Source organism: Suricata suricatta, chromosome 5, assembly GCF_006229205.1.
Source record: "Suricata suricatta isolate VVHF042 chromosome 5, meerkat_22Aug2017_6uvM2_HiC, whole genome shotgun sequence".
In the NCBI taxonomy this organism is placed as follows: Eukaryota; Metazoa; Chordata; class Mammalia; order Carnivora; family Herpestidae; genus Suricata; species Suricata suricatta.
The window spans coordinates 126,011,578-126,023,506 of NC_043704.1; the positions used below are offsets into that span (position 1 = coordinate 126,011,578).

At 36.4% G+C, this 11,929-nt stretch overlaps 1 protein-coding gene across 2 annotated transcripts in view; it reads left to right on the forward strand.

Moving 5' to 3' along the window:
- RYK (receptor like tyrosine kinase) overlaps positions 1 to 11,716 on the forward strand; it is a 68,862-nt gene extending 57,146 nt beyond the window's left edge. For both annotated transcript variants that reach the window (XM_029940251.1, XM_029940252.1), the window contains exons 14-15: positions 9,550 to 9,686; positions 10,607 to 11,716. In XM_029940251.1, coding sequence (XP_029796111.1) covers positions 9,550 to 9,686; positions 10,607 to 10,718 — 249 coding nt within the window. In that variant the 3' untranslated portion in view covers positions 10,719 to 11,716. The remainder of the gene's footprint in view (positions 1 to 9,549; positions 9,687 to 10,606) is intronic.
- The last annotated feature ends 213 nt before the right edge of the window (positions 11,717 to 11,929 follow it).

An 11,929-nucleotide genomic window follows, 5' to 3' on the forward strand; every position in this document is an offset into this window, starting at 1 on the left:
AGCAGTATATAGACCTGAAAAGGAGTAAAGCCTGTACCTTGTGCACAGTGGATATCAGTTTTCAAAACTTGTGAAAATCGATTCATGTTAGGAAGTTAAGTGAACACTAGCTTTCTTTCACTGTTAGGAATATTCTTCCATGATATTTTGATCTTTGACGTGAACTATTAATCACAGGGAGTTGGTAAAGAAAGATCCATGCTCCTTCCCCTAGTTTTCAGAGCCTTCTGTTTCTTACCTCATCTTCCCTTTTTAGCTTTGTATTTTCCATTGTACATTTCCTTATAGTCTGCATTTCATCCATTCTGGAATTCCTGCTGAGTCCAAACACACAAGGTACTTTTATGCTTTTGATTTGGTCTTCTTTGGATATCCAGAAAGTTTTGTACCTACCTAATGGCACCCACCACATGCTGTGTTATATTTTTATGCATAAGTCATTCTTTCTGGAATGGGCAGTGGAAACTCAGCTTTCCTTACTTTTCTTTAGCAGGTGTTCCATAGTTACAGAACTGAAGTTGACATATATATATATATATATAGATATACCTTTTGGATCATTTATTTTAAGAACATTCACAGCCAGCTGTGTTAATCTTACCCTGGGAGAGCTGCGTACTTGAATGTGTAAAAGAGTTCTGAATGGCTCCCACTGACCTCTTACCCTCTCCATTTCCATGTTGAATCTCACCCTTCTCCTTGCCTCACTCCCAGAGACTTTACTTCAGAGATTTTGTCTCTTTTGACTACAGTTGTTATTTATGAGTAAATTTATTAATTGAATTTTGCACACTGAGGCAAAAGTCAATTAATGCACTTAACTGCAATTGCACTTAAGTCAATTTGTGCCCTTAACTATTAGATCTTTTGCATAGATCTCTATTCTGCCTTTCTACTTGGGGCCCATGTTTCCAAAAACTTTAGTGTAATCTTGGATCTGTACTTTTCTTTGGTTCTGCTGATAGGTAAATCTTAAGTCAGTGTGAAGATATAATACAATTGAAGACACCAAGTAGAATATCTGGTTTGGGGGAAAACATGATTGATTTGATAATGGGGTAGGTTGTGTTCAATATACTAATGGATAAAATGTTGGTCTGGAATTCTGGAACAATATAAAAGCAGGATATTAGAAATTGGACATAAGTTCATTAAAGTGAGAATGAATGAACAGGAACATTTGATCCCTGAGGTAGTAAATAGAAGAGAAAGCCAAGGGAAGAATATAGGGAATATGTAGTTTCAGTTACTGAGAAAAGAAAGAATTAGATTGAATGTTGCAATGAAGAACAAGAAGAAGCCAAGGAAGGAAATAGTTTCAAGGAGACTTGAATCTATAAACATACCTGCAGTGGTCAGAAAGGATTAGGAAATCATTGAGGGTATTTGAATGAGTGGATTTAAATCATAAATCATTAAAGATAGGTGTAACTGTTGTGGGCTGTCTGGGAGATGAGAAGGCTGGGGGTGGGGGGGGCAATAAGTAGATTACACTTTGAAGAAGCACAGCTATGAAGAAGAATGAAATGATCATAGCTTGATGGGATGGCAGAATTAAGAGAGGCTTTATTTTGTTACTTTTTTGTTTTGTTTTTTATTGAGTCTGTTTGGTTTGGTTTTTAGGCCAGGGAAACATGGTGAGAAAGAGATTGGACATGTGGTTTTTGAAGGGGAGGTCCAAGAGATGATAGGTGGAACAGGACTCAGGAGGCCAGGTGAAGGTGTAGTCTTGGCATAGGAGCAGGAATACCTTTCTTTTGAGATGGGAGTAAAGCAAGAAATAGAAAGAAAGAGAAGATACAGAAAATTCTTAAAGAAGGATCTCACATTGAGCTGTGGGACAACTTCAGGTGAATATATGTGTAATTGGGGTCCACAGAATGAAGGAGAGGGACAGAAAGAGTAAGAAATAAAGACAAATGTTTCCAAAATTGGTGCAAACTGTAAACCCACAGATGTAAAAACTGAATAAGCCCCAAACCCAAGAAGAAAGAAGAAACGAAACCACAGTATATTATAATCAAATTGCTCAGAGCTAGTAACAATGGGAAAGTCTTAAAAGCAGCCAGAAAAAAAAAACCAAAAACAGTAATATACAAAGGAATCAAGAAAAGGATGAAAACAAATTTCTTATTGGAAGTGGTGCAAGAGAGAAGACAGTTAAACAACATTTTTAAAGTACTGTGGAAGAAAAAATTCCTATGAACATAGAATTCTATACCCAGTGAAAATATCTTTCAAAAATAAAAGGGAAAAGAAAGACGTTTTTTTAGAAATACCAAAGGTGAAATAATTGTCATGAGCAAACCCATACTACAAAAAATATTAAAAGAAGTCCCTTAGGAACCAGTGACACCAGATGGAAATATGGGTCTATACAAAGGAGCGAGAAGGGGTCCCTGGATGGTTTAGTCAGTTAAGCGCCTGACCTTGACTCAAGTCATGATCTTGACGTTCATGAGTTTGAGCCCCATGTCTGGCTCTGTGCTGACAGCTCAGAGCCTGGAACCTGCTTCAGATTCTGTGTCTCCCTCTCTTTTTGCCCCTCCCCTGATCACATTCTGTCTCTCTCTGTCTCTCAAAAATAAATATTTAAAAACAAATTTCCAGAGGAACCAGAGAGCACCAGAAATGGTAACTATATGCATAATATATAAATTTTTTGTATTATTTAAATCTCTTTAAAACATAATTGAACAAATTTCAGTCTTCTTCTCTTATTGATGAAATAGAAGATTGGCAAAGATACAGATTTGAATGACAGTGTCAACCAACCTGGAGCTCATTGACAACTACAGAACACTCTATCCAACAACAGCAAAATACATATTCTTTTCAAGTCTACACGGAATACTTGCCAAGATAGACCATATTCCAGGCCATAAACTCAATAAATAAATAGAAAAGTACTCAATTCATATAAAGTAGAGTTTTGTGAACACAGTAGAATTATATTAGAAATCAAAAATAGGAATATAGAAAAGTCCCAAATATATAGAAACTAAATAATACACTTCCAAATAACCCATGTGTGAGAGAAGAAATCAAAAGAGAAATTTTGGGGCATTTGGGTGACTCAAGTCAGTTAAGTGTCCAATTCTTCTTGATTTTGTCTCTGTTTCTGAGATTAAGCCCCATGTCATGCTCTGCACTGACAGCCCAGAGGCTGCTTGGGATTTTTCTCTCTCCGTCTCTACCGCTCCCTGACTTGTACATGCATGCGCTTGGTCTCTCTTAAGTAAACAAACTATTAAAAATAAATTATGAAATACTTAGAATTGGATAATAAAATATAATTTCAAAGTTTGGGGGATGCTGCTCAAGGGGGAATATATACATTATTAAATGTCAATATTAGCTAAGAAAGAGAGTCTCGAATTAGTCATCTTAGTTTTCACCTTGGGCAATTAAACCCCAAGTAGGTAGATTGAAAAGGATAATATTATAGATGGAAGTCAGTGAAATACGAAATAGAAAAACAATACAGAAAATCAGTAAAATTGATTTCACTGTGAAATTGTGAGAATACCTTTTATGATAAATCTCTCACCAGACTAATCAGTAAAAAAGAAATAAGTTGCACATTGACAGTATAATGAATGAGGAAGATGACAGCATTAACAGGTTCTTATAAGTATTAAGGAGTAAGAATGTTATGAAGAACTTTTTCCCAGTAAATTCACACACTTAGGTGAAGTGAACAAATACTTTGGAAAATAATTTTCAGAGCTTTCTCAAAAAGTAGATGATCTGAATAGCCCTATATCTGTTAAAGAAGTGGAATGTTTAGTCTAAAAATCTGCTAAAAGACTCTGGGTCCAGAGCAACCTCTAGGGCATTGGTATTCCAAATATTTGAGAAAGAATGAATATAAATTCTATACATTCTCTTAAAGAATAATGAGGAGAGGATACTTTCTGATTCATTCTAAAGGGTCAGCAGTACTTTGAAACATGACCAAAAATTAGAAGAAAAGAAAACTAGATTATTATTCCTCATGATCATAGATGTTAAAATTCTAAACAAAAGTGTAGCAAATAGAATCCAAAATATATTTTAAAAATCACTTTATGACCACATAGGCTTTATCCCCAAAATACAAGTTTGTTTAACCATTTGAAAATCAAGCAGTGCAATTTACTGTATTAATATACTAAAAAAGAAAAAGTATATGATCATCTCAATAGGTGCAGAAGTATTAGAAAAAAAATTCTCAATTCATTACTAATAAAAATTCTCAGCAGTCTAAGAATAGAAGAAAACTTCCTCAGTCTGATAAAGGGCATCTACCAAAAACAAAAACACCTATAGCTAACATTATACTTAATGCTGAAAGACTGAATTATTTTTGCCTAATACCAGAAACAAGACAAGGATGCCCACTCTCCATCACTTCTCTTCAGTGTTGTACTTGGGGTTCTAGCCAGTACACTAAGGCAAGAAAAGGAAATAAAACACAAGAAAGGATTGGATAAGAAAAAGTAATTATTTGTGGACAACATGATCATCTATGAAGAAAATCCAGTGTGATACACAAAATGGTTACTAGAACTAATAAGTTTAAAAAGATTCTGGGATACAAGATCAATGTATAAAAATCAATTGGTGGTGGGGCAGAAAGAAAGGATTAGAATAGGAAGAATCTTTTGGAGGTGATGGATATGTTCATTATCCCGATGGTAGCAATGGTTGCAGGGGTATATACATGTATCATCTTGACAAATCGAGCACTCCATGTGCAGTGTTTTGAATGTCAGCCAAACTACAATAAAAATAAAAATAAAACTTTGTTACCTGACCACCATTAGCAAATTTAAGATTAATTGCTAAATTTGATGGAACAGGACTGAGCAAGGACTCTTGTTTAAAATCCTGAGTTCGATGGTACCTAGGTGGCTCAGTCAGTTGAGTGTCTGACTCTTGGTTTTGGCTCAGGTCATGATCCCAGGGTTGTGGGATCAAGCCCCATGTGGGGCTCTGCACTGAGCATGGATCCTGCTTAAGAGTCTCTCTTTCTGCCCTCTCTTCCCTTCTCCCTTGCTCACCATCTCTCTCTCAATAAGTGAATGGATGGAGAGAGAGAGTCAGTGAGCTCGTGGCCTCAAAAGTATTGGGATAGGACTGGGGAATGTGTACTTGTCACAGACACCCTAGATGATTCTTCTCATTAGTCAAGCTTGGAAAACACTTGACCCAGATTAAATTAATTGCACTTTGGTCATCTGAATCCATTTTCATATGTGAGAAGGGGATGGGGTTAGGTTTCTAGTATTAACAGAAAGGCCAGCCATAAAATACCTGATTGTGCTGCTTTTATTGAGACCCTTTAGAAATGGACAAACTCTTTTCTCAGCAGTAAATAGTATACTGAGGTCAGCCTTGCCTTATAAATTCCTGAAGTAACAGAATGGAAATCTCTGAATATTTCCAGCATTAGTTAATATTACATTTAAAAAAGCAAAAAAAAAAAAAGCATCTTATTTATATACTTTTTGACAACTCACATCAGTATATGTTGTTAGTGGAAAAAAGTTTCATATCCTGTATATTAAGCTATAAAATAACACAAGTTGGGTGAAGAGAAATACGATGAATAAAATAACATTTGTGGTTCTCTAAATGTTCTTTAAACGGATGTAGCAACAGCCTTTCATAAAACTCTGGAAAAAACAGCTTGACCTTCTTATTGACCCCTTTCCAACGACGTCAAACTAAAGGAAATTATAGAATAAGTCTGTCTAAATTTTAAATTGCTTAGTTATCGGAAGACTTTAGAGAACAGTTTTTCCACAAATCATTCATGTGCTGTTTGGTCTTGATTTTTTTTTTAAAGGTTGGCAAGCCAACATGTAATTAATCACTTTTGTTGGCTTTTAAGGAAATGAAACTGCAGTGTACCCTTTGGCTTTATTCTTTTTTTTTTTTTTTTTTTTGGTGTTTATTAGTGTTACAATATGGAACATGAGAAACTTAGGTGGATGCTTAGTGATGATAATGTGAACAGAACAATGCAATGCGAAAGAAGTAATTTTTTAAGGTCAGCTTATGCACATTATATGATTTTCAGATGTATGTCCAGTTCTCAGATACCAGCAGCATTACTGTGAAAGTCCCTTACAGTCAGAGGTTGAGAGTGTACCTCCATTATCAGTGGATGGGGTTATCCCATGTGTACGAAATGGCAGTATCCACGTGTTAACTAATTCCCATTGTTTCTTCCTCCAGAATCTAGTTTGGATTGATTATTTCTTTTCCACAGCTGCTCCCACAACCAAGTGTAAGAACAAGCCCACCTCATTTTATGAAGAAGGGGTGGGAACACCCAACCAGTTTTACTTCTTTGGGCTTTGTTCCATCATGGTGATGAACTACCTTCCATATGGAAATGGGACATGATTTTTAAAATTAACTATTGCTAATTATTATCACTATTAAAAGTTGACCTAGAATGAGCTTTTTAGGATAGATAAATACCTGGATGTGTGCAGGCACCTTTCTTTAATTTTATTAATTTGAAATCATTTTGTCATTTTTAAACCAGCAGTTTTAAGGAAACTTTCAGTAGGCTGTCTCTGGAGATTTTAAAACTATACATCCCTCCCCACCTGTTCCTCCCTTTCTTTCCACTCTGCTGCCTGCCCTGTCCCCCTTCAAAAACACCTCAGAGATGGGCATTGTTCCACCCTAATAATCTGTTAATGAAAAGGATACTAAGTTCCAAAGGCTTATTAACTCTTTGGGTTTGGTATTTAAGGGAATGCTGGCCTCAAAATGAGTTGGGAAATACTCCATTCCTCTATTTTCAATAAAGAATTTGTGTGGGATTGTGTCATAGGTTGAATTGTGCCCTACTAAAAACTAGATTGAAGTCCAAGCCCCCAGTACCTTAGAATGTGACATTAATTGGAAATAGAGTCACTGCAGATACAGTATTAAGATGAGGTCATACTCACGTAGGATGGACCTTAATCCAGTATGACTAGTGTCCTTATAAGAAGAGACACAGATATGGGAAGGGAGAATGTCAGTGAAAACAGAGAATGAGGCGCCACAGCTCTAAGCCTAGGAACACCAAGGATTTTAGCTGCCCACAGCAGCAGGAAATAAGCAGGAAACTCCCTATGAGTCTCAGAGGGGGCAAAGCTCTGGTGACACCTTGATTGTCAACTTCTAGGCTCTGGAACTGTGAGATAATACGTTCTGTTGTTTAAGCCACTCAGTTTGTATTCATTATGGCAGCTCTAGGAAACTAATAAAGGTTTGTCTTTTATTTTTTCTTTCAAATTTGATAGAATTCATCCAGTGAAATTGGATGCAGTTTTCTTTGTGGAAAGATGTTTAACTATCCAGTCAATTTCTTTAATAGATACAGACTACATATATTTTCTGTTTATTCTTATGTCTATTTTGATTATTGACGTCTTTCAAGGTAGATGTTCATTTCATCTAAGTTAATTGAATTTATTGTCATAAAGTTGAGTTCAGATTTTTTGATGTAATAATGTTTCCTCTTCATTCCTGGTATCAGTAATTTGTGTCCTTTATTTACTTTGTTTAGTCTAGCTTAGTGATTTTCACCTTCAGCTGGGGGCAATTTTAACCTCCCTACCAGGGGATATTTAGTAAGACCTGGAGGTAATTTCAGTTATCACCCTTGGGGCATCTAGAGCATAGAGACCAAGGAATTGCTAAGGATCCTACAAGATACAGAATAGCCTCTCACAACAAAGAGTTATGCAGCCCACAATATACATAGTGCTGAAGTTGAGAAACCTGTCCGAGAGTTTACAGTGTACGCTTTCTACTTTCAAATGATATTCTACCACTCCTGTTTAATATAAGCCCTTCCAGTATTTCCACTTAGTATCTCCTTCCATCCTTTATGCTACTGTGTACATTTTACTACTATATACATTATAAACCCCACAATACATTGTTACTGTTTTTGCTTTAAACAATCTATTAAAGAAACTTTAAGAAAAAAACTTTAAGAAAAAAACTCAGGTTTTAGTATTATTCATTTTTTGTATAGATCCAAATTTCTATCTCAGCTTCTGTTTATATAAAAAAATACTATTTTTGTCTTCATTTTTGAAGTATATATTGGCTTGGTATACGATTCTCCATTGACAATTTTTTAAATATCCCAAAAGATGTCTTTCCATTGTTTTTTTGTTTGTTTGTTTGCATTAATTATAATAAGAAAGCTATTGTTGACTGATATAAGTTTTTTTTTAAATCTGTATACTTTAGGGACTATTTCTGGATTTTGTTATTGAAAAACAATTACTTAAAATCTAATGCACTATGCTCAGATTTTGTACACAGACTCATTTTTGACTTATATTTTTTTCCTTTTCTTTTTCTGTTTTTTTTTTTCTCCTTCACTCATGAAAAAAATTTGTTTTTTTGGTCCAGTTACTCCTCTGGCCTCAGTTTTCTTACCTGTAAAATTGGGCTGCAAGTGCTTCTCACAGGTTTGTTATGAAAATTAGATGAGGTAAAGGATTCAAAATATCTAGAACAGAAGGGACTCATAAACGCGATTCCATGGTACACAGATACCCTCCTCCTCCTCCAGCTTCAGCTGTTCTTACCTCGGGGTTCACAAGTGGCAGTGGATCAGCGGGGGTCCCTGCTCTGAGTCCTTTCTGACCACATGGTAGTAACTCTGTGTAGACATGTTGCCTGCCTGCTGCACACCCCCTATGAGTCAGTGGAGCCACCGTGGGGCCACAGTGGGGAGCCCTGGTTGGACACTGTTGCCACTGCTTATAATTTCTGTCCTTACATGTTGATTTTAAATAAATCTGATCTTTTACTCAAGTAAGGTTAGAAGATGTTTTTTCAGGATACTTTCATCTATTTAAATTATTTGAATATAGTAAAAATCCGTGACATCTTATATTTAAATAGTTTACATATTTCACTTATTCAGAATGCTCTTCCCTCCAGTTAGGCTTAAGTTGTATTTATTTTCCATTTCTCAGTTATGGAGACTAGTTATAGTTATATAATATAACAGATTTTTCATTTTAGGAAAATCTTAGACATAATTAGTGGTGGTGGGTTTTTTTTTTTTAAGTGTTTATTATTGAGAGAGAGAGAGACAGACTGTGAGTGGGGGAGGGACAGAGAGAGAGGAAAATACTGAATCCAAAGCAGGCTCCTGGCTTTGAGCTGTCAGCACAGAGCCTGACGCAGGGCTCAAACTGCAAGATCATGACCTGAGCTGAAGTCAGATGCTTAACTGACTGAGCCAAACAGATGCCTCTAGGGTGGTAGGTCTTAAAATCAACAGTAAAAACAGTTCATTCTAAGGAATCTAATTACCTTAAAATATATAATGATGATACATTAAAGGGTGCATTCATTAAAATGCTCTTTGCTGTCTCAGAGAAACTAAGTAGCTCTGATCAACTTCTTTTGGTAGATCTTTTGTTCTCTTAAGAATTGGGTGTTGTTTTTGGTCCATCATCAGTCATGGGCAGCAGCACTCTGACAACTGTGGTAAATATTCCCTCATTGTGTTTCTCCTCCTCTCTTTAGTGGGCCTTTGGAGTGACGCTGTGGGAGCTCATGACTCTGGGACAGACACCATATGTCGACATTGATCCCTTTGAAATGGCCGCATACCTGAAAGATGGCTACCGAATAGCCCAGCCGATCAACTGTCCTGATGAACTGTAAGTTTTTCTGAGCTTGAAGACATAGGTTTTGCTCCAGTTAGGATACTGGGATAAAAGAGCAGGTGTCCATATTCATACAGAGACTTCCCTTTAGAGAATAATGACTTTTTGGATTTGAATTAGACTCCTAGAGGATCACGGAGTAAACCAGACTCATTCACTCTTTAATACATTTGACATTAGAACATTTTATCGTTTTTCTATTTGTAGTCCTGGATCTAATCTGAGAGACTAATAACATACATAATAAGACAGTACTGAATACTGTGTCAATTATTCTATGTAGAATGAGTGTCTGACTTTTATTTATGCAGCCTTAGTTATAAAAAGCCTTTTCATTGTCATCTTGCCTTGTCAGTTGGCGTCAGCTGATATGTAGGGAAAATGTTCCAAGCTAGTGGCTGAGATAGTGCCTGTTTGCTGCTTTCATCCTGTAACTTCCCGTTTAAAGGGACTGAGGTGGGCAGGAGGCTATTCAGGGTTGATTGAGTGCACACGTGACTGTCGTCTCGGTTCCTAAATCCCCAGAAGCTTTGTGTACCATGGTGAGATGGCAGCTTTTGCAGTGACTTTACTGTAGACATAGAGTGCTTAGGTCTTAGATAAATTTTCCACTTTCTTCAAGTTCTTTCTCTCAGAAAACATGGGTTTTAGGTACGTATATGAAATCTCTGTATTTGCTGATGTATTTTGATACGACATCATGAAGAATTGAAATCTACACATAAAATCCAGGTCACTTGTTTTAGTTTCTTTTCATTTTAGACCTGGCAACATAGAGTAATATTCATTGATTCTTAGTATCATTCTTTCCATGCCCACCTTTAGACAGAAAATGTAACTGGCATCAAATTGACCAAAATACTAGGAGAACTGTGTTATCATTAACCCATTTTTCCATTTGTGTCACTCCGCAGATTTGCTGTGATGGCTTGTTGCTGGGCCTTAGACCCGGAGGAGAGACCCAAGTTCCAGCAGCTGGTGCAGTGTCTCACGGAGTTCCATGCCGCCCTGGGGGCTTATGTGTGACTCTCTCCTCACGGTCCCGCAGCTTCAGGAGCGCCGTGCCTGTCGGGGCTCCCTTGGAACGAGTCATGGATGCTTCGCACATCGCACAACACCAGCAGAAGCTCATGTGTCTTCCGGAACGCCGTGCCTTAGGAATGCTTTAGAATCTGAACTTTTAAAGACAGACTTAATAATGTGGAGTATTTTCTAGATATCATTTTTATTAGGTTGAACTGAAAAGGCTTTTGTAAATTTTTTGGCCCCCAATTTTTTAAAACATAGTTACTTTGGACCAGGGGTACATTCTTACAAAATAAATAAACAGTTTTAAAAATTGTTTAAACACAGATATTTGGAATAGCTGTCTTAGTGCCAACTGCTTTCACTTCATCAAGATGATATAGGTGATTCACCTTTAAAGTTTTTTTTAAATATTTATCACTAGTCTTGGGAATGGTTTGTCTTCAAGATACATTACTTTTTTCTCAGGAAAAGAAAAGCAGCATAAAAAGATGTCTGGTTTGCCTTGTACAGGAAAAGGCAATATTGGAGAAAGAAAACTTAAAGAAGAGCTATGGGAAAAAATGGGGGGGAAACCCTTAGAAATAGAAGTTGTTCTTTTGTGGGAAACTGTTCTTTATTTTTTAATGGAAATTATTTCTGCTTCCTTATTTTGGTGGAAGTAGCAGCTGAGTTCATTGAAACATCCTCAGTGTGCCTGGAATTAGTGTTTCCATGAGCCAGAAATAGGTTTGGGGCAGGTCAGTAGTAAATGATGGCAGTTTTATTTATTTTTACTCTTTGAGAAAGGAGAAAATACACGTTCAGAAAGTGAAATCATCTTTCTAAGATTAAGTCTCCCTTTTATTGCACCTGGGGTGTAATGCACAGTATTCTGGGTAGTAAAGAAAAAAAAAAAAAGCAAATTGATAGATTCTGTGCTAATCTTCAAGGCTGGATTAAGTATAAAGTTGTTTCTTAAAACACTTGAAAAATTAAAGATTTGTTTTATCTTACAACAGCATTGAAGATATTGTTCATAGTGAACAGTTGGTTGTGTTTGGTAAGTTTTTGAACATGGACCAACCAGCTAGATATCCATGTAATCAGGCTCCAAAGCCCTAACAGTTACAGCTGACTCTACTCAATCTCCAAGTTCTAATAAGAAGTTGAGCTTATTATTACAAGGAAGTATTAACAACATTGAAACTTTTTTCCAGAGCCATTAAATG